Source organism: Macaca thibetana, chromosome 1, assembly GCF_024542745.1.
Source record: "Macaca thibetana thibetana isolate TM-01 chromosome 1, ASM2454274v1, whole genome shotgun sequence".
Lineage (NCBI taxonomy): Eukaryota > Metazoa > Chordata > Mammalia > Primates > Cercopithecidae > Macaca > Macaca thibetana.
Window position 1 is genome coordinate 31584668 of NC_065578.1, and position 21856 is coordinate 31606523.

A 21856-nucleotide genomic window follows, 5' to 3' on the forward strand; every position below is an offset into this window, starting at 1 on the left:
AAAGCTCAATTGCTACACATTAGAATTCCATAAAATAATTGAATTAAGTCATTCTTTAGTTCCAGTTAAATGGAATCCTAGAGAGGCAGGAAAATATTACTGCATTATTTAAAGAAGACTTCAGACGAATTTGGAAACAGCAAATTTCTCTTTTGCTTTATTTCTTCAAGAATTACCATTAAAGTCAGGCGTGGTGGCTCACGCCTGTAATCCCAGCACTTTGGGAGGCCGAGGTGGGTGGATCACTGAGGTCAGGGGTTCGAGACCAGCCTGACCAACATGGTGAAACCCCATCTCTACTAAAAATACAAAAATTAGCTGGGCGTGGTGGCGGGCGCCTGTAATCCCAGCTACTCAGCAGGCTGAGGCAGGAGAATTGCTTGAACCCGGGAGGCAGAGGTTGCAGTGAGCCGAGATCGGGCCACTGTACTACAGCCTGGGCAAAAGAGCAAGACTCCATCTAAAAAAAAAAAAAAAAAAAAAAAAAAAAAAGCTTTGAAAATAACTTAAAACACAACTTTTGGATAGAGTACCATCCTCATTCCCACCTTGAAGGTTATGTTTGCAATCCATTCAGGACAAGTATATCTCTTCAGTCTCCTACAAAAAAGAATTTCTTCCAATGACAAAATGGTACTTTCTTGCATAATTTTTTTTTTTTTTTTTTTTTTTTTTTTTTTTGAGACGGAGTCTCACTCTGTCACCCAGGCTGGAGTGCAATGGCGTGATCTCAGCTCATACCTCCGCCTCCCAGGTTCAAGCGATTCTCCTGCCTCAGCCTCCAGAGTAGTTGGGATTATAGGCATGCGCCACCATACCCGGCTAATTTTTGTATTTTTAGTAGAGACAAGAGTTTCGCCATACTGGTCCGACTGGTCTCAAACTCCTGACCTCAGATGATCCGCCAGCCTTGGCCTCCCAAAGTGCTAGGATTACAGGCATGATCCACCACAACTGGCCCGTAATTTTTTGTCTTTTTATTTTCTTGCATAATTTTAAAAGGTTATATGCCAAGTCCAGGCGCGGTGGCTCACACCTGTAATTCCAGCACTATGGGAGGCCAAGGCAGGTGGATCACTTGAGGTCAGGAGTCCAAGACCAGCCTGACCAACATGGTGAAACCCCGTCTCTACCAAAAATATAAAAATTAGCTTGGCATGTTGGCACACACCTGTTATCCCAGCTACTTGGGAGGTTGAGGCAGGAGAATTGCTTGAACCCAGGAGGTGGAGGTTGCAGTGAGCTGAGATTGCGCCACTGCACTCCAGCCTGGGCAACAGGAATGAAACTTCTTAAAAAACAAAAGATACTGTGCCTTTTGTTGCCTATCTGAACTGATTTAAAACTTTCTGGCCGGGCGCGGTGGCTCAAGCCTGTAATCCCAGCACTTTGGGAGGCCGAGACGGGCAGATCACGAGGTCAGGAGATCTAGACCATCCTGGCTAACACGGTGAAACCCCATCTCTACTAAAAATACAAAAACTAGCTGGGCTCGGTGGCGGGCGCCTGTAGTCCCAGCTACACGGGAGGCTGAGGCAGGAGAATGGCGTGAACCCGGGAGGCGGAGCTTGCAGTGAGTGGAGATCGGGCCACTGCACTCCAGCCTGGGCGACAGAGCGAGACTCTGTCTCAAAAAAAAAATAAATAAATAAATAAACTTTTTCTATATACTGAGGAAAAAATCCACAAAAAACCCAGGAGTTGGCCGGGCGCGGTGGCTCAAGCCTGTAATCCCAGCACTTTGGGAGGCCGAGGCGGGCGGATCACAAGGTCAGGAGATAGAGACCACAGTGAAACCCCGTCTCTACTAAAAATACAAAAAATTAGCCGGGCGCGGTGGCGGGCGCCTGTAGTCCCAGCCACTCAGGAGGCTGAGGCAGGAGAATGGCGGGAACCCGGGAGGCGGAGCTTGCAGTGAGCCGAGATCGCGCCACTGCACTCCAGCCTGGGCAACAGCGTGAGACTCCGTCTCAAAAAAAAAAAAAAAAAAAAAAAAAAAAAAAAAAAAAAAAAAAAACCCAGGAGTTGAAAACCCCACCTAAAAGTATTAGCACCACATGTTAAAAAATGAAGGCCTTGAGATATGGCCACATTGGCTCACTCCTGTAATTCCAGCGCTTTGGGAGGATGAGGTGGGAGAATCACTTGAGGCCAGGAGTTCGAGGCCAGCCTGGGCATCAGTGACATCCTACCTCCACCAAAAAAACCCAGAAAATTAAAATTTGGTGGGCATGGTGGCACAGGCCTGTAGTCCCAGCTATTCGGGAAGCGAAGCTAGGGTTGGAGGATCGCTTGAGCCCAGGAGTTCAAAACTGCAGTGAGCTATGACTGTGCCACTGCACTCCAGCCTGGGCCACATTATGAGACCCTCTCTATTTAAAAAGTAACAAATAAATGAAAAAGAAAGCCTGGATTTTCTCTCCCTAAACAATGAATATCATGTTCAAGCAAGTGACCCCTCTATAAACCCTGACTTTATGTATTATTTTCAGGGATGACTATGCCAGTGAGCGAGATTAAGGGGTAGAAACTTTTCCTTTTCAGTCCTGTTTTTCCTCACAACTACTTTTGCTGGAAAGTTATTCAGAGTCTAACAGCTAGACCCCCATTCCCCCACCGTCCCCACTGGAGAGGCCCGGGACTTACCAGACACCCCTAAAGCTAGATTAGCTAGACTCTAGGGGCGTTAGAGGGAAATAGACATTTTTCTGTCGTGTGTAGTGGATGCCTTATAAAAAGTCCACTTTTGGCCCCGGCGCGGTGGCTCACGCCTGTAATTCCAGCACTTTAGGAGGCCGAGGCCGGCGGATCATCTGAGGTCAGGTCAGTCTGGCCAACATGGTGAAACCCCGTCTCTACTAAAAATACAAAATTAGCCTAGCAGGGTGGTGGGCGCCTGTAATCCCAGCTACTCGGGAGGCTGAGGCAGAAGAATCACTTGAACCCGGGAGGCGGAGGTTGCAATGAGCCGAGATCATGCCATCGCACTCCAGCCTGGGTCAAAAAAAGCGAAACTCCATCTCAGAAAATAAATAAATTAATTAATCAAAAAATAAAAATAAAAAACCCACATTTGCCAGGCACCGACTAGATCCACACCATCATTTAAAATAGTTGGACTCGGCCGGGCGCGGTGGCTCAAGCCTGTAATCCCAGCACTTTGGGAGGCCGAGACGGGCGGATCACGAGGTCAGGAGATCGAGACCATCCTGGCTAACACCGTGAAACCCCGTCTCTACTAAAAATACAAAAAACTAGCCGGGCGAGGTGGCGGGCGCCTGTAGTCCCAGCTACTCCGGAGGCTGAGGCAGGAGAATGGCGTAAACCCGGGAGGCGGAGCTTGCAGTGAGCTGAGATCCGGCCACTGCACTCCATCCCGGGCTACAGAGCAAGACTCCGTCTCAAAAAAATAAATAAATAAATAAATAAATAAATAAATAAAAAATAAAATAAAATAGTTGGACTTGGGGGTTTGTGCTGTGGAATGACTAACCTGGAAGCCACGCCACGACTGAGGGGCGGCGGGGACTCCAATCCGCGCGATCAGATGCCGCGGCAGGTCCTTAAGACCTGCAGTCTAGAGAGCGAGCCTCTTATCCCCACTTTAGGAAAAGTTGTTTGGTGTTACTTAAGGTTATGACATTGTCCTCTGTGAAGTCATTTGCGTCCCTGACACCCCCCAACTCAGCTGGGACTGGCCAGTGCCCTGCTCTGGGGCCTCGCCGCGGCGGCCAGTAGGAGGCGTCGGCGCCCCAGGAGTCTGCGGCCGAGCCAATGGGAGCCGCGAGAAGGCCCGGGACGGAGCCTGGACCTGCTATGCTAGGGAACTACTCCCGTGGGATTTGGCCAGAGGTATCTCACTGACGTCCTGTCGCCCAGGCTGGGGTGCAGTGGCGCGATCTCAGCTCACTGTGACCTCTGCCTCCTGGGTTGAAGCGATTTTCCTGCCTCAGCCTCCCCAGTAGCTGAGATTACAGGCGTGCGCCACACACCCGGCTAATTTTTTGTATTTTTGTTAGAGACGGGGTTTCACCATATTGGCCAGACTGGTCTTGAACTCCTGGCCTCATGTGATCCCCCCACCTCGGCCTCTCAAAGTGCTGGGATTACAAGCGTGAGCCACCGCGCCTGGCCTGAAGTGCTGGCTTTTGAATATAGATGCTCAACTAAGATATGGGAGAAAGAAAGCTAGATTAGCACAGGAAAAAGCCACAGTAGATAAGTAGGAGAAAGGAAATAAGTCTGGAGAAGAGAAAGGAAAGGGAGAAGCAGAAACGAGTGACTCAGCTTGCCCAGCTTAATAAACTAAGATTCTAGCTACCATGTCAGTTGTGCAGATGGCACAGGCTCCCAGGGTTGTCTCTAGAATGGTGACACCCCTTTACCAAGCACTGTGGCCCATTTTAGAATTAAAGAGGGGGCTGGGCACAGTGGCTGATGCCTGTAATACCAGCACTTTGGGAGGAGGAAGTGGGAGGATTGCTTGAGGGCAGGAGTTTGAGACTAGCCTGGGCAACATACTGCCTTTGCAAAATTATGACTGAGACAGTGGAAAGAGATCTAACCTGACTCCATCTTGGCTCTAACCTCCAAGCTGTCCTTCTTCATTCCTGGGCGGAGGCTAAACTAACTTCAGGAGAAGCTTACAGTTTACAGTTTAAAACAAAGATGATAACAGCCCTTTCCCAACACAAACCTCCTTGCCTGGGGACTAGACTGCCTTTGTAGGACTAACAAATTAGCCACAAGATTAGAAATTATGGTTTAGGATTCATGCAGCTGGAGGTTACAAAATCTTGACCTTCCCTAAACTGCCCTAAGATCAGTGCTTGAGATATTTTGCAGACCCTGCACTTGCTGAATCAGCTGGGACCACCCAGATGGATAAACTGGCTCATCTGATCTTGTGGCCCCGCACCCAGGAACTCACTCAGCGCAAGAAGACAGCTTCCACTCTCTACGATTTCATCTCTGACCTGGCCAATTAGAACTCCCGGCTCACTGGTTTCCCCCAATCCACCAAGTTGTCCTTAAAAACTCTGATCCCCAAATACTGGGCAAACTTAATTAGTAATAATATAACTCTGGTCTCCCGCAGAGCCAGCTCTGCGTGAATTACTCTTTCCCTATTGCAATTCCCCTGTCTTCATAAATCAGCTCTGTCTAGAGAGCAGGTAAGGTGAACCCACTGGGTACACTGTCTCCCAAAAAAATAGCAGTCAGGCATGGTGACACATGCCTGTAGTCCCAGCCACTCAGGAGGCTGAGGCGGGATGATCACCTGAGCCCAGGAGTTTAAGGCTGCAGTGAGCTATGATCATGCCACTGTACTCTGAGCAACAGAGCCAGACTTTCTCTCTAAAAAGAAGGCTGGGCACGGTGGCTCACACCTGTAATCCCAGCACTTTGGGAAGCCGAGGTAGGCAGATCACCTGAGGCCAGGAGTTCCAGACCAGCCTGGCCAACATGGCAAAACCCCCTCTACTAAAAATACAAAAATTACCCGGGTGCAGTGGCACATGCCTGTAGCCCCAGCTACTTGGGAGGGTGAGGTGGAAGAATCATTTAAACCTGGGAGGTGGAGGCTGCAGTGAGCCGAGATCACACCAAGGCACTCCAGCCTGGGTGACAGACTGAGACTCTGTCTCAAAAACAACAACAACAAAATGTTATGCCAGAGTCAGATTGGAAAGTAAGTCACGATATATAGGGTTAAATAAAATTCATCTGATGAAAATGTATGGTTCATAGGGCATGATTCCCCAGACCCCTTAGACAGGAATTTGGGCAAGATAAAAAAAATCAGAGCTTAGTCCTCAGAGCCCATGACTATAATGTCTTTAGTGTTTATACTGGGAGGTAGTTTAGTTTAGTTTGCTTTACTTTAATTTTTGAGATGGAGTCTCGCTCTGTTACCCAGGCTGGAGGGCAGTGGCACAATCTTGAATCACTGCAACCTCTCTCCTGGGTCCCAGCGATTTTCCTGCCTCAGTCTCCCGAGTAGCTGGGATTACAGGTGCGCACCACCATGCCTGTTTGGGAGGCCAAGGCATGTGGATCACGAGGTCAGGAGATTGAGACCATCCTGGCCAACATGGTGAAACCCCATCTCTACTAAAAATAGAAAAAATTAGCCAGGTATGGTGGTTCGTGCCTGTAGTCCTAGCTACTCGGGAGGCTGAGGCAGGGGAATCACTTAAACCCGGGAAGCAGAGGTTGCAATGAGCCAAGATTGCGCCACTGCACTCCAGCCTGGCAGCAGAGACTCTGTCTCAAAAAAAAAAAAAAAAAAAAAAAAAAAAAGAAAGAAAGAAAGAATGTTGTGTAAATACACTGACTACAGTCTGAAGTCTCAAGTCTGCCTCTTATAGCCAGATAGTATTAGTTGTCACTAATTTCCTCATTAATAAAATGTAGAATAAATGTACTACATGTAAAATTGCTGTAGGACAAATGGGTAACATTTTCCAGTTGGAAGCACCTAGAAGAATGTTTTGTACAGTGGAGATCTGGATATGCATTTATGACAAAATAAATGTTGGTTCATTTTTTTTTTTTTTGAGATGGAGTTTCACTCTTATTGCCCAGGCTGGAGTGCAGTGGCACGATCTCAGCTCACTGCAACCTCAGCCTCCCAGGTTCAAGCAATTCTCCTGCCTCGGCCTCCCTAGTAGCTGGGATTACAGACGCCCGCCACCACAACCGGCTAATTTTGTACTTTTAGTAGAGATGGGGTTTATCCATGTTGATCAGGCTGGTCTCGAACTCCCGACCTCAGGTGATCCACCCACCTTGGCCTCCCAAAGTGCTGGGATTACAGGCATGAGCCACTGCGCCCGGCCATAATGTTGGTTCATTCTAAAAGCACACTCTTGCATGTTCAGAATTTAACATTAAGCAATTACTTATAGGTAATTTTTTTTTTTTTTTGAAACGGAGTTTCGCTCTTGTCGCCCAGGTAGGAGTGCAATGGTGCGATCTTGGCTCACTGCAACCTCCGCCTCCCAGGTTCAAGCGATTCTCCTGCCTCAGCCTCCAGAGTAGGTGGGATGACAGGCGCCTGCCACCATGGCCAGCTAATTTTTGCATTTTTAGTAGAGATGGGGTTTCACCACATTGGCCAGGCTTGTCTCGAACTCCTGACCTCAGGTGATCCACCTACCTCAGCCTCCCAAAGTGCTGTGATTACAGGCATGAGCTATCGTACCAGGCCACTTATAGGTAAACAAAAAAAATGTACATTGTACATTAGGAAATCATACTGATAAAGTAATACAGTCACTAAATTCTAACAGTTTGCTCTGGAAGAGCTTTTGGAGGATATCTTTTCCAATATCCTCATTTCTGAAGTGAGGAAACTAAATTCTCAGTTTCATAGTTTCTCTGTGGCAAAGCTAGTATCGTTGAGATCATTCAGGGCTTCTTACTGGGCAGAATCTGGTAATCCCCAAGCCTTCTGCATGTCAGATTGGGTGAGGGGTAGCCCCAGTAGTTCATGATGGCACTTCTATCTTGAGAAGGGTATGAGTGGTTCTTCTTGAACATTCTCTTCCAAACTGGAGAGAACTGGCAAAAGAGGCTGTGGATACAACCACTTAGCCATCTTAGATGGGGAGGTACCAGTAATAAGAGATCATCAACTGGGTGTAGTGGGCCACACCTGTTATCCTAGCACTTTAGGAGGCCATGGCAACAGGATCTCTTGATCCCAGGAGTTCAAGACCAGCCTGGGCAACATAGTAACATCCCATCTCTAAAATAAAAATAAAAATGTTTAAAAAGATCATCAGCCAGGCGCGGTAGCTCATGCCTGTAATCCCAGCACTTTGGGAGGCCAAGGCGGGCAGATCACAAGGTCAGGAGATCAAGACCATCCTGGCTAACATGGTGAAACCCCGTCTCTACTAAAACTACACACACACAAAAAAATTAGCAGGGCGTGGTGGCGGGCACCTGTAGTCCCAGCTACTAGGAGGCTGAGGCAGGAGAACGGCATGAACCTAGGAGGTGGAGCTTGCAGTGAGCCAAGATCGCATCACTGTACTCCACGCTGGGCAACAGAGCGAGACTCCATCTAAAAAAAAAAAAAATCATCATACCACTATTGTTACCCATAGTACATACATACACTGTTACCCATAACACATAGATAAGGAAGTACGTCCAAGGTCATTAATAGAGCAAGGATTAAGAATCAAGGCTTGTGAATTAAGATTCCTTTTTTTTTTTTTTTTGGAGACAAGATCTCACTCTCACCCAGGCTGGAGTGCAGTGGTGTCATCATGGCTCACTGCAGTCTAGACTTCCTGGACTCAGGTGATTCTCCCACCTCAGCTGCCCAATTTGGGACTACAGGCCTGTGCCACCATCCCCGGCTATTTTCCTGTATTTTTGTAGAGGTGGGGTTTCAGCATGTTGCCCAGGCTAGTCTCAAACTCCTAGGCTCAAGCGATCCACCTGTGTTGGCCTCCCAAATTATTGGGATTACCAACATGAGCCATCGTACCCAGCCGGACTTGAGATTCTTAAGCTCTTGAGATTTGTTCAAGAAGTTGACCCGCAGTCTCTGCCTAAGAGTTTTAGGTAGCCCTAAAACACTTAATCCATTGATCATTAAGTAGTCAATGACCATCTATTATGTGATCTGGGGGCTTGCTTTCTCTTCAGAGAGACAAAACTAGAAAACATTCGACAATTATAAAATTGACTAAGCTGGCAAATCTTTAAAACTAACTAGACAGGCACAATTCAGAGAAGACCACTAATGGCTGAAATGGTTGGCAAGGTTTCTTGGTGACAGGCTTTGACGTGAACTTTATTTATTTATTTATTTATTTATTTATTTACTTTTTATTTTTGAGGTGGAGCCTCGCTCTGTCGCCCAGGCTGCAGTGCAGTGGCACAATCTTGGCTCACTGCAACCTCCGCCTCCTAGGTTCAAGCAATTCTCTGCCTCAGCTTCCCGTGTAGCTGGAATTACAGGTGCCCAACACCATACCCAGCTAGTTTTTGTATTTTTAGTAGAGATGAGTTTCACCATCTTGGCCAGGCTGGTCTTGAACTCCTGACCTTGTGACCCACTTGCCTCAGCCTCCCAAAGTTCTGGGATTACAGGCGTTAGCCACCACGCCAGGCCTGATGTGGACTTTAACGCAGAACTTGCAAGATGTTTGCCCCTCATTGTGATGACCATAGTAGTTTTTCCCCCCCCCAAAAAATTGGGAGCTTTCACATAAAAATCCCAATTTTTGAGGTGTCATGAAAAACTACGACACTCAGCTTGTATTCCTACTACCGACAAGGATTGTCGCTGAGGCAGCTGACCTCTCAGACACTATAATCCCTGGGCTCAACACTTACAGCCAATTCCATTACCCACCTGGCTCCTTGGGCAGTGGGTTTGCTTCCCTTACTTTAGGAGGAAGGATAAAGGCAGCCCAAAAAGGAGAATTGGACAGAAAAGTGAAGATGAGTGGGTATGTCATGAGGTGAGAGATAATGTTGAGACACTTATAACTAGAACAGAGTTTTCATGTGAGGATAAGGTTCACTCCCCATTTAAACCAATTAGCTCTGCTGTGGGGGACAATCTGCTCCCTAGACCAAAACACGTATTTGAAACTAGCAGAAGAATCTGGTGACAGCCAGTGCAACCATTTCAATAAATAAACCAAAATAAACTGTGCATTGCTGCTGATGGACTAAAGATGCCAATTTTCTATATAATGGGTGACATACTCAATTTCCTTCTATTGATTACCTTCATTTTGGCATATTTAAAAACTAACATACATTTTTTTTTCTTTTTGGAGATGGAGTTTCGCTCTTGTTGCCCAGGCTGGAGTGCAATGGCACGATCTCGGCTCACTGCAACCTCTGTCTCCCAGGTTCAAGCGATTCTCCTGCCTCAGCCTCCCAAGTAGCTGGGACTACAGGCATGTGCCACTACGTGTGGCTAATTCTGTATTTTTTAGTAGAGACAGAGTTTCTCCATGTTGGTCAGGCTGGTCTGGAACTCCCAACCACAAGTGATGCGCCCGCCTCAGCCTCCCAAAGTGCTGGGATTACAGGCATGAGGCACTGTGCCCGGCCAAAAACTCATATTAAAATTTGAAATTGACATTAAAATAAATAGATTATAAGTTTATCATACATTATAATTTGTATTGCATAATTACATCTCACTTGTTTTTACTTAACTCCATTATGTAGTACTGGTGGTAAGCAATATTGAGGCAGAATAGGGTCTGCAGGCAGGGAACCTAAGGCAGATGTGTGCTGACTTCCTAGAACTGAATCAAGAAGATCAGATGGTACTCCCTTTGGCTCCCCAGTCTTCAGTGGGAACTTTACTTCAGCCTCTGATTGGTCACCTCCTACAACCAATCACACTGGTCATGGGCCACTCCTTAATTTACGTAGAATATAACCAAGTAAGAAATGGGAAACCTCTAGAGGGTATTTAAACCCCAGAAAATCCTGTAACCAGCGCTCTTGAGCCCTTGCTTGAGCCTGCTCACACTCTATGGAGTGTTCTTTTTGTTTCAATAAATTTGTGCTTTCATTGCTTCATTTTTTTGCTTTGTTTGTGCGTTTTGTCCAATTATTTGTTCAAAACGCCAAGAACCTGTCAACTCATAGTCAAGCAAGACCTTTCACGGGTAACAATATAGTTGCCTCACATGCTTTTTGTCCTGGGCAAGTCTGTGCCCCATGTAGTTTTTGTTTGAGACAGGGTTTTATTCCTGTCGCCCAGGCTGGAGTGCAGTGGCACGATCTTGGCTCACTGCAACCTCTGCCTCCTGGGTTCAAGAGATTCTCCTGCCTCAGCCTCCCAAGTAGCTGGGACTACCGGTGCATGCCACCACACATGGCTAATTTTTATATTTTAGTAGAGATGGGGTTTCACCATGTTGCCCAGGCTGGTCTCAAACTCCTGGGCTCAAGTGATCCACCCACCTCGGCCTCCCAAAGTGCTGGGATTACAGGTACGAGCCACCATGCCCAGCTCTACTTGGTTTTAATATATTCCAGCTCTCACCCTCTTCTTATTCTGGATTTGGCCTTCATTGCCTTCCTGGTCTTCCATTGTTCATTTTCACGATCAAGCTCCAATTAGCCCACGATATGCAAAGGTTCTGTGAAAAAAAGAGCCCCATCTCAGCCTGGCAATCAATCCTAATAAAAGGTAAAAGGGTTCTAGACCGGGCGCGGTGGCTCACTCCTGTAATCCCAGCACTCTGGGAGGCCGAGGCGGGTGGATCACAAGGTCAGGAGACTGAGACCATCCTGGCTAACACAGTGAAACCCCATCTCTACTAAAAATACATAAAATTTGGCCGGGCCCGGTGGCTCACGCCTGTAATCCCAGCACTTTGGGACGCCGAGGCAGGCGGATCACGAGGTCAGGAGATCTAGACCATTCTGGCTAACACAGTGAAACCCCGTCTCTACTAAAAATATGAAAAAAATTAGCTGGGCATGGTGGTGGGTACCTGTAGTCCCAGCTACTCGGGAGGCTGAGGCAGGAGAATGGCGTGAACCTGGGAGGCAGAGCTTGCAGTGAGCCGAGACCGCGCCACTGCACTCCAGCCTGGGCGACAGAGCCAGACTCCGTCTCAAAAAACAAAAGGGTTCTGAGGGATGTTTTTGGCTTGAAGAGTTACAATTCAAATCTGTAAAAGGTGCCTGAGTACAAAGAAGGTTAAAAAGCACTACCCAGTGTTCCTGCTATATATTCATTTGAAGAGCTGCTTTTCAAACCACAGGCTCTTGGCCTATTCTTCATTAACCCTATTTTCTTTTTCTGTTTTAAGATGGAGTCTCACCCTGTCACCTAAGCTGCAATTCAGTGGCACAATCTCAGCTCACTGCAACCTCCACCTCCTGGGTTCAAGCGATCCTCATTGCCTCAGGCTTTCAAGTAGCTGGGATAACAGGCGCCTGCCACCACACCAGGCTAATATTTTGTATTTTTAGTAGAGATAGGGTTTTGCCATGTTGGCCAGGCTGGGCTGAACTCCTGACCTCAGGTGATCCACCTGCCTCAGCCTCCCAAAGTGCTGGGATTACAGGTGTGAGCCACTGTGCCCGGCTTTCATTAACCCTATTTTCTGTTAAACACTCATAGAAAAATAGTTGCTAATCCGTTCCTTTTAGTTCAAGTTTGCCATACTGTGAGGATATTCAGCACCACCCAGTGGCAATTTTTTTATGTTCTTGTGAATAAATAGCAATTTTGCAAACTCTTGATCCCAAAAGATAGTACCTGTATCAATAGAAACAAGAAAAAAGTTGTGAATCAAACTAAATTTCATTTATAAAAAGTCTTCTACTTTAAGAGTTCAGATCATTTTAAGGTTGTTTTCCTGGCCTCATGTCTCCTTAAAGACAAATAGTTAGGCCAGGTGCAGTGGCTCACACCTGTAATCCCAGCACTTTGGGAGGCCAAGGTAGATCACTTGAGCCCAGGAGTTCAAGACCAGTTCAAGACAACATAGTGAGACCGCATCTCTACAAAAAAATTTTAAAACTTAGCCAGGTATGGTGGTGCATACCTGTAGTTCCAGCTATTTGGGAGGCTGAGTTGGAAGGACTGCTTGAGCCCAGCAGTTTGAGGTCACAGTAAGCTATGATTGCACCACTGCATTCCAGCCTGGGAGACAGAACAAGATCCTGTCTCAAAAAAAAAAAGGACGAATAACTTAGGTAGTTAAACAACAACAACAATAAATAAATTTTTCAAAAATTCTCCTTTTATTCTCTAGTTATACACATATACTCACTTTCAAATAAAATTCTACATTAGAAGGAAAAGTCTCTTTGTAAGGCATAGTATTGACGTTTTCTTATGAGAAAATAGGAAATATCATCAGTGCTTTTAAAAAAGTGAAAGCGTAAGAGAAAATCAGGGCTCTATCTAGAGAAGTCTAATTGTTTCTCTATAAAAACCAACTGGAATACAGGATACCTGTCCTATAGCAACCTAAAACACAACCTCCCTTGATGTACATATAGAAAATATATGTCTTGTAGCCAGGCGCAGTGGCTTATGCCTGTAATCTCAGCACTTTGGGAGGCCAAGGGGGGGCGAATCATGAGGTCAGGAGATGGAGACCATCCTGGCTAACACGGTGAAACCGTCTCTACTAAAAATACAAAAATTAGCTGGGCATGGTGGCGGGCGCCTATAGTCCCAGCTACCTATAAGGCTGAGGCAGGAGAATGACGTGAACTCAGGAGGCGGAGCTTGAAGTGAGCCGAGATCATGCCACTGCGCTTCAGCCTGGGCTACAGAGCAAGACCAACTCAAAAACAAAAAAGAAAGAAAGAAAGAAAATATATGTCTTAACCAACTTGGAAGAAAAACAAAATTCTGTGTGTGCAAATATATTTTTTCAAGTTACTCTTTTTTCAACCTGGATTTAGCCTCAGGCTGCTGCTGACATCCTCGCTGGGGTGAGGCTGGAGGGCTTGCATTGCACTGGAAGGGCATGAGGCACCTACTGCCACAGCAGAGGATCAAAGGACCATAACTGTCCCTTGGGGATTGAAGAATTCTTTAAAGTCTGATTATTTGGGGAACACAGACTAAGGCTGTACCCTGATTTTCCCTTTCTGAAAGTCACATTTTAACTAAAACATTTCTGTTCTACAAATTTCCACGTATCAAAAGACGCTGTAGAATTTAATTCATAGTGTCTTCTCAAAAGGAAAAAAAGGAAAAAAAAAAGCAGTTATTCATAGGAGTCTTTTCTTTTTTGGTGTCTTAAATGTCAATGATCACAAAAACTTCTGGCTTCTCTTCGTCATACACCTGCATTGCTGAATATGTTATTGCTTTGACTTCTGTTCCCTAAAGTTGGGGTTAGAGAAAAAAAAATAGGAAAATAGGATATTGAAATCATAATCATTAACTCTAGCAACAATCGGCAGAAAGTAAAAATTTTGGTATTTTGAAAATGAAAAACTCACATGAAACAATTCGTTATGAAATTAGCATAGTATACAGGGATCCAAGAAAAATGAGAGGCAACACACGCACAACGGAGTTGGGACATGGAACTCTAATCCTGGCTTTGTTTCCAGCTGGGTATAGAAATTGTCTGGCCTATCTGGACATCAGTTTTTCATTGATAAAATGGGTTAAATCACATAAAGACACATCCATAGGTATGTTCACTGCAGTACTATTCACAATAGCAAAGACATAGAATCAACCCACATGCCCATCAATGGTAGACTGGATAAAGAAAATGTGATACATATACACCATGGAATACTACACAGCCATAAAAAAGAATGAGATCATGTCCTTTGCAACAACATGGATGGAGCTGGAGGCCATAATCCTAAGTGAATTCGTGCAGGAACAGAAAACCAATACCACGTTTCCATATATTTAAGAGGGACACAAACATTGAGTACACATGAACACAAAGAGGGAAACAAGACACCGGGTCTGCTGATTGAAAAACTGCCTATCAGGTATTACGCTGATTACCTGGGTGAAAAATTATCTGTACACTAAACCTCCACAACATGCAATGTACCCATGTAACAAACTTGCATGTGCACCCCATGAACCTAAAAATAAAAGTTGGAAAGAAAAAAAGTAAAAAGCTTTTGAGGATGATTAAAAAAAAAAAAAATGGGTTGAATCAAACAACACAAGCTTTTCTACTATTTGGCTCGGGGCTCCTTCTGAAACCCAAACCACCTCCTTATACTCTGACCTAGGCCTTAGGAACTCAACCTATTCTCTTTTCCTCAGCTGCCAACACTCACTTCACCTCTTGGGACTCTTCTCTTTCCAAGTCTAGCTGAAGAGTAAGATACACTTTCCCAGGTCAAAAGCTCTCCACACGTCTCTGATACATGACACTGCCCAACCCTGCCCCAGTTTAAGACCACAGAATTAGATGTTCTCTTAGGTTCTTTCCAGCTCCAAAAGGAATCTACAGTAATTCTGTGCACCATAAAATGTATCCAGCAATACGTAAATGACATTTGCTAGCTGTACACCACACAAAAAAAGGAAGATTTCACAGAAGGATATAAGTGGCAGTGCCGCTGCTTTTTCTCCTCTGCCACAATCACCTGGCAAAACCACAGCCTAATTCAAGTTCAACTGTCTGCTTATGGCAGCACACACCATGCTAATTGGTATCACCCTGAGTGTATGTCTACACATCTCAAACAGGAATTCAGCACTTGCAGTAAAATCTTACAATTACCAATAAATTCCCTTTTTCACTCTCTGAGACAATTCTTTCCCTTCTCCTCTAGTGATCATTCCTCCCTCATTCTCACTCTCAATCAATTGTGCTTCCTAGAGAAAGTAAGAGCAACTCAGTAAGAACTGACGCATCTTCCTACCACCAAATCTACCATCATGCTGTATCTGTACTCACCTTAGCCTCCCTGGCTGCAATGAATGGCTTGTCCCTGCTCCCATCAGAAGGCCAACTTCTATACATGAGTATTCGATCCTATACCCGCCTTACCAAATTTTACCAAAGAGGCTGTGGCCCTATCTCTACAACCTTATCTGCTACTATTACACCTTCACTCTCAGCTCCAGCTTGCTGTTCCGTGAACACAACCTATCTCATTTCAGGGCCTTTACACCTGTTTCTTCACCTGGAAAGTTCTTCCATATTTATGCTCACTTATCTCTCTTGCCTTATCCTGATGGCACTGGTCACTATCTGAAATTATGTGTTTACATGTTTGTCTGGCTCACTTATTCCACTACGTTTTAAACTCAGTGAGGGCAGAGACTTCACTTATCCTATTACATTTCTACCTTGAGTGCGTAAAAAAATGTCTGAAACACTAGAGGCACTTGATTCAACATTTGCTGAATGCATGCATAAACTCATGGATGGATGGAATATGGATTCATGGAGAGAAGGTAAAGACAATATTAAAACCAGGAAGGTATTTTTAAACCAAGAAATATTCCAGGAACCAGATGTTTTAATAAGCTATTTGTAGGCCGGGCGCGGTGGCTCAAGCCTGTAATCCCAGCACTTTGGGAGGCCGAGGCGGGCGGATCACAAGGTCAGGAGATCGAGACCACGGTGAAACCCCGTCTCTACTAAAAATACAAAAAATTAGCCGGGCGCGGTGGCGGGCGCCTGTGGTCCCAGCTACTCAGGAGGCTGAGGCAGGAGAATGGCGGGAACCCGGGAGGCGGAGCTTGCAGTGAGCCGAGATCAGGCCACTGCACTCCAGCCTGGGCAACAGCGTGAGACTCCGTCTCAAAAAAAAAAAAAAAAAAAAAAAAAATAAGCTATTTGTAAAATATTCCTTTTGGCTTTGAAAAGTTGTTTGATTGGCTGGGCACAGTGGCTCATGCCTGTAATCCCAGCACTTTGGGAGGCCAAGGCAGGCGGATCACCTGAAGTCAGGTGTGTGAGACCAGCCTGACCAACATGGTGAAACCCCGCCTCTACTAAAAATACAAAAATTAGCAGGGCGTGGTGGCGTGCACCTGTAATCCCAGCTATTCAGGAGGCTAAGACAGGAGAATCACTTGAACCTGGGAGGCGGAGGTTGCAGTGAGCTGAGATTGCGCTACTGCACTCCAGCCTGGGCAACAGAGTGAGATTCTATCTCAAAAAAAAAGTTATTTGATTATTCATTCATTCAAAAAATAGGAAGTAGCTAGGTGCGGTGGCTCACGCCTATAATCCCAGCACTTTGGGTGGCCGAGGTGGGTAGATCACCTGAGGTCGGGAGTTTGAAACCAGCCCGGCCAACATGGTGAAACCCCATCTCTACTAAAATACAAAAATTAGTCGGGCATAGTTGCATGTGCCTGTAATCCCAGCTACTCGGGAGGCTGAGACACGAGAAGCCCTTGAACCCAGGAGGGGGAGGGTGAAGTGAGCAGAGATTGTGTCACTGCACTCCCTCCTGGGTGACAGGGTGAGACTGTCTCGAAAAAAAGAAATAATAAAAACTGTTGGCTGGGCGTGATGGCTCATGCCTCCTTTGGGAGGCTGAGGCAGGTGAATCACCCGAGGTCAGGAGTTCGAGACTAGCCTGGCCAACATGGTGAAACCCCATCTCTACTAAAAATACAAAAACTTATCCGGGTATGGTGGCATGTGCCTGTAATCCCAGCTACTCGGGAAGCTGAGGCAGGAGAATTGCTTGAACCTGGGAGGCAAAGGTTGCAGTGAGCCGAGATCGTGCCACTGCACTCCAGCTTGGGCAATAGCATGAGACTCCGTCTCAAAAAAAAAAAAAAAAAAAAAAAAAACTGTTAGGAGTACCAAGCTGGAATTGGTGGTATGTACCTATAAGCTCAGCTATTCAGGAGACTGAAGTGGGGGGATTGCTTGAGCCTAGGAGTTTCAGATCAGCCTGGGCAACATAGCAAGGCACTGTCTCACATAAACAAAAACTCTTAGGAGTAAATGAAATTAATTTGCTCATGATTCATTCTGAATACTTCCAATGGCAAGTGTGAATTTAGAATACAGTTTTGTGCTGCATAACAACATTTTGGTTAATGATTAACTGCATATATGATGGTGGTCTGAGAAGATTATAATACCTTTTTTTTTTTTTTTTTGAGACGGTATTTCACTCTTGTTGCCCAGGCTGGAGTGCTAGGGCATGATCTCCGCTCACTGCAACCTCCGCCTCCCAGGTTCAATCTCCTGCCTCAGCCTCCCACATAGCTGGGATTACAGGCACCCACCACCACACCCAGCTAATTTTTGTATTTTTAGTAGAGACAGGGTTTCACCAAGTTGGCCAGGCTAGTCTCCAACTCCTGACCTCAGGTGATTCACACCTCGGCCTCCCAAAGTGTTGGGATTACAGGCGTGAGCCACCACAGCCAGCCTATAATACTGTATTTTTACTATACCTTTTTTTGGTATTTAGAAATATAAACACACAAATATTTACCAATGTGTAACAACTGCCCATAGTATTCAGTATAGTAACATGTTGTACAGGTTCGTAGCCTAGGAGCGATAGGCTATACCATATAGCATAGGTTATACCATCTAGGTTTGTGTAAGTACACTCTATGATGCTTGCACAATGACGTAATCACCTAAAGATGCATTTCTCAGAATGTATCCCAGTAGTTAAGTGACCTATGACTGTATCTGGCCTAAACACAGGGGTCAGCAAAATATATATAGCTCACAGGCCAAATCGCCTCTTTTTCTACAGTCCCATAAAGTAAGAGTGATATTTATATCTGTATTTATTTATTTTTATTTTATTTTTTTGAGAACAGTCTTGCTCTGTCACCCAGGCTGGAGTGCAGTGGCATGATCTCAGCTCACTGCAACCTCTGCCACCCAGGTTCAAGTGATTCTCCTGCCTCAGCCTCCTGAGCAGCTAGGATTACAGGTGCGTGCCACCACGCCCAGCTAATTTTTGTATTTTTAGTAGAGGCTAGGTTTCACTATATTGGCCAGGCTGGTCTCAAACTCCTGACCACAAGCGATCTGCCTGCCTTGGCCTCCCAAAGTGCTGGGATTACAGGTCTGAGCCACCGTGCCTGGTCTGATTTTTACATTTTTAAATGGTTGGGGAGGAAAATCAAAACAATGACATTTTGTTACATTTGAAAATGGTAAGAAATTCAAATTTCAATGGGCATAAAAAAGTTTTACTAGAATACAAGTGAACTCATTCATTTAATTATTATCTATGGCTGCTTTGGTTCTACAACAGAAGCACTGAGTAGCTGCTCTTCTGTCATTCTTGGCCCACAAATCTTAAAACATTCATTTTCTGTTCATTTTACAGAAAAAAAAACCTGCCAACTCCTATTCCAATAGATTTCCTATCATAGAGTGACGCCATACAGGTCAGCAAATACAGAATCTAGAGACACACAGAAAGTATAAGGTACAACAGAGAACATCTAGTCCAACATCTTTATTATAGGAGAAGAAATCAAAGGTCAAAAAGGCAAAGGGAATTTCAAATCCCACAATAATCTGAACAAACCTGACCCTAGAACCCAATGCTGACTACTCATCCACTAAATCAGGTGTGTATAATCACAGTATTTTAACAAAATACATCCAGACAGGTCAGAGAACTTTGAGAAAAACTTATCACTTTACACCAGTTAGAACTAACTGAAGTTGACTGTCACATACATGAACTTTATAGTAAGGAAATTTTTCATGTTCTTAATGACTGGATTTTAAAACATACCTGAGGGTGCTTGGACAATGAAAATTCTTCTCCCCACCTTGAGAATACAAATTAAAACATGATTAAGATTTGTTCTCTCTTTATATATAAGCCTTGTAAATGTGGTTAACATGCTAGAAAGCCAAAAGAGACAGGTGGGGTCAGGGAGCTGTTGTTTCACTTTGATGTGTCAGAACATACAGCTGTTGAGGGACGTGTGCGCAGTGGTCATTATTTGCTCTCAAGGTTGATAGTTAAGGCCGGGCGTGGTGGCTCACACCTATAATCCTGGCACTTTGGGAGGCCAAAGGGAGGATCGCTTGAGCCCAGGAGTTTGAGAACAGCCTGAGCAACATAGGGAGACCTCATCTGTACATAAAATTAAAAAAAAAAAAAAAAATTGGTTGGGTGTGGTGACACATGCCTGTGGTCCTAGCCACTCAAGAGGAGGAGGCAGGAAGATTGCTTGAGCCCAGAAGTCAAGGCTGCAGTGAGCTGTGATTGCACCACTGCACTCTAGGCTGGGTGTCAGGGCAACACTCTGCCTCAAAAGAAATTTTTAATTACAGGCTGGGCATGGTGGCTCACACCTGTAATCCCAGCACTTTGGGAGACTGAGGTGGGTGGATCACCTGAGGTCAGGAGATCGAGACCAGCCTGACCAACATGGAGAAACCCTGTCTCTACTAAAAATACAAAATTAGCCAGGTGTGGTGGCACATGTCTGTAATCCCAGCTACTTGGGAGGCTGAGGCAGGTAATCGCTTCAACCCAAGAGGCAGAGGTTGCAGTGAGCTGAGATCACGCCACTGTACTCCAGCCTAGGCAACAGAGCAAAACGAAGGTCATACACGGTGGCTCATACCTGTAATCCCAGTACTTTAGGTGGCGAAGGCGGGAAGATCACCTGAGGTCAGGAGTTCAAGACCAGCCTGGCCAACATGGTGAAACTCCGTCTCTACTAAAAATACAAAAATTAGCCAGGCATGGTAGTGGGCACCTGTAATCTGAACTACTCAGGAAGCTGAGGCAAGAGAATCGCTTGAACCCAGGAGGCAGAGATTGCAGTGAGCTGAGATCATGCCACTGCACTCCAGCCTGGGCAACAGAGCGAGACTCTGTCTCAAAAAAAAAAAAAAATTTAATTATAGTGGCCAGGCATGGTGGCTCCCACCTGTAATCCCAGCACTTTGAGAGGCAGAGGTAGGTGAATCCAGGAGTTCAAAACCAGCCTGGCCAACATGGTGAGACCTCGTCTCTACTAAAAATACAAAAATTAGGCAGGCATGGTGGTATGTGCCTGTGGCCCCACCTACTCGGGAGGCTGAGGCACAAGAATGGTTTCAATCTGGGAGGCGGACATTGCAGTGAACCAAGATCATGCCATTGCACTCCCAGCCTGGGCAACAGAGTGAGACTGTCTAAAAAACAAACAAAAAAATTAATTTAAAAAACTTTGGCCGGGCGCGGTGGCTCAAGCCTGTAATCCCAGCACTTTGGGAGGCCGAGACGGGCGGATCACGAGGTCAGGAGATCGAGACCATCCTGGCTAACACGGTGAAACCCCGTCTCTACTAAAAAATACAAAAAACTAGCCGGGCGAGGTGGCGGGCGCCTGTAGTCCCAGCTACTCGGGAGGCTGAGGCAGGAGAATGGTCTAAACCCGGGAGGCGGAGCTTGCAGTGAGCTGAGATCCGGCCACTGCACCCCAGCCTGGGCGACAGAGCAAGACTCTGTCTCAAAAAAAAAAAAAAAAAAAAAAAAAACTTTAAAAAAGGTTGATAGTTGATCTCAAAATAAATGTGCCCCAATATAGTGTACCTATGGTTGAATCTCAATAAACATTGTTTAATAAATATTGTTTCAAAACAGAGTAGTAACATATTCAAAATTTTTACTATCCTCAGAGTTATGAAACTAAAGTAGGCTGGGTGCAGTGGCTCACACCTGTAATTTCGGCACTTTGGGAGACTGAGGTAGGAAGATAGCTTGAGCTCAGGAGTTAGAGACCAGCCTGGGAAATGTAGTGAGACCCTGTCTCTACAAAAAATGTTTAAAAAATAATAATAATAATTAGCCAGGCATGGTGGCATATGTCTGTAGTCCTAGCTACATGGGAGGTTGAGGTAGGAGGGCTGCTTGAGCCCAAAAGGTCACGGTTGTAGTGAGCCATGATCATGCCACTGCACTCCAGGCTGAGAGACAAAGCAAAACCCTCTCTCAAAACAAAAACAACAAAAACGAAACAAAAAAGAAAAAAAAAAAAACTAATTAAATAATACCTCCCATTGCAGAAAGCAAGTCTGAGTACCAAAGGCAAAATACTAGACTCTATAATACGCTCCAAACTTGGTTTGCACTTTACAACTTTTCTAAAAGTATCCATGATCTGTATATAGAAGGCCCTAGAAAAGTAATTTAGAACTTGGGATCAGTCTCCTCTCTGCCTTTGACACTAATGTGACTGAAGATCACAACGTGGTGTAGTAGAAAGAGCAAAGTTTTAAAATTCTGTTCAAACACATATTAGCTAGTACTTTTGGACAAGCTTGTTTCTTTTTTTTTTTTTTGAGCCGGAGTCTCGCTCTGTTGCCAGGCTGGAGTGCAGAGGCACGATCTTGGCTCACTGCAACCTCCACCTCCTGGGTTCAAGCGATTCTCCTGCCTCAGCCTC

The 21856-nt window shown here is 45.4% G+C and overlaps 2 protein-coding genes and 1 long non-coding RNA gene across 8 annotated transcripts in view; 1 reads left to right on the forward strand and 2 right to left on the reverse strand.

Moving 5' to 3' along the window:
* Positions 1-21856, forward strand: part of RBBP4 (RB binding protein 4, chromatin remodeling factor) — a 418599-nt gene that overhangs the window by 341688 nt on the left and 55055 nt on the right. The window lies entirely within an intron of this gene.
* Positions 1-21856, reverse strand: part of LOC126958546 (uncharacterized) — a 100444-nt gene that overhangs the window by 24526 nt on the left and 54062 nt on the right. The window lies entirely within an intron of this gene.
* Positions 1-21856, reverse strand: part of ZBTB8OS (zinc finger and BTB domain containing 8 opposite strand) — a 47616-nt gene that overhangs the window by 696 nt on the left and 25064 nt on the right. For 2 of the 6 annotated variants that reach the window (XM_050796247.1, XM_050796235.1), the window contains 2 exons: positions 19204-19240; positions 12738-13855 (listed from right to left, as the gene is read on the reverse strand). In XM_050796247.1, the coding sequence (XP_050652204.1) occupies positions 13769-13855; positions 19204-19240 (124 nt within the window). In that variant the 3' untranslated portion in view covers positions 12738-13768. Of the gene's footprint in view, positions 1-10938; positions 11139-12557; positions 12676-12737; positions 13856-19203; positions 19241-19462; positions 19552-21856 lie in introns of those variants that run through there. The other 4 variants (XM_050796233.1, XM_050796258.1, XM_050796227.1 and 1 more) reach the window with 4 other exon arrangements.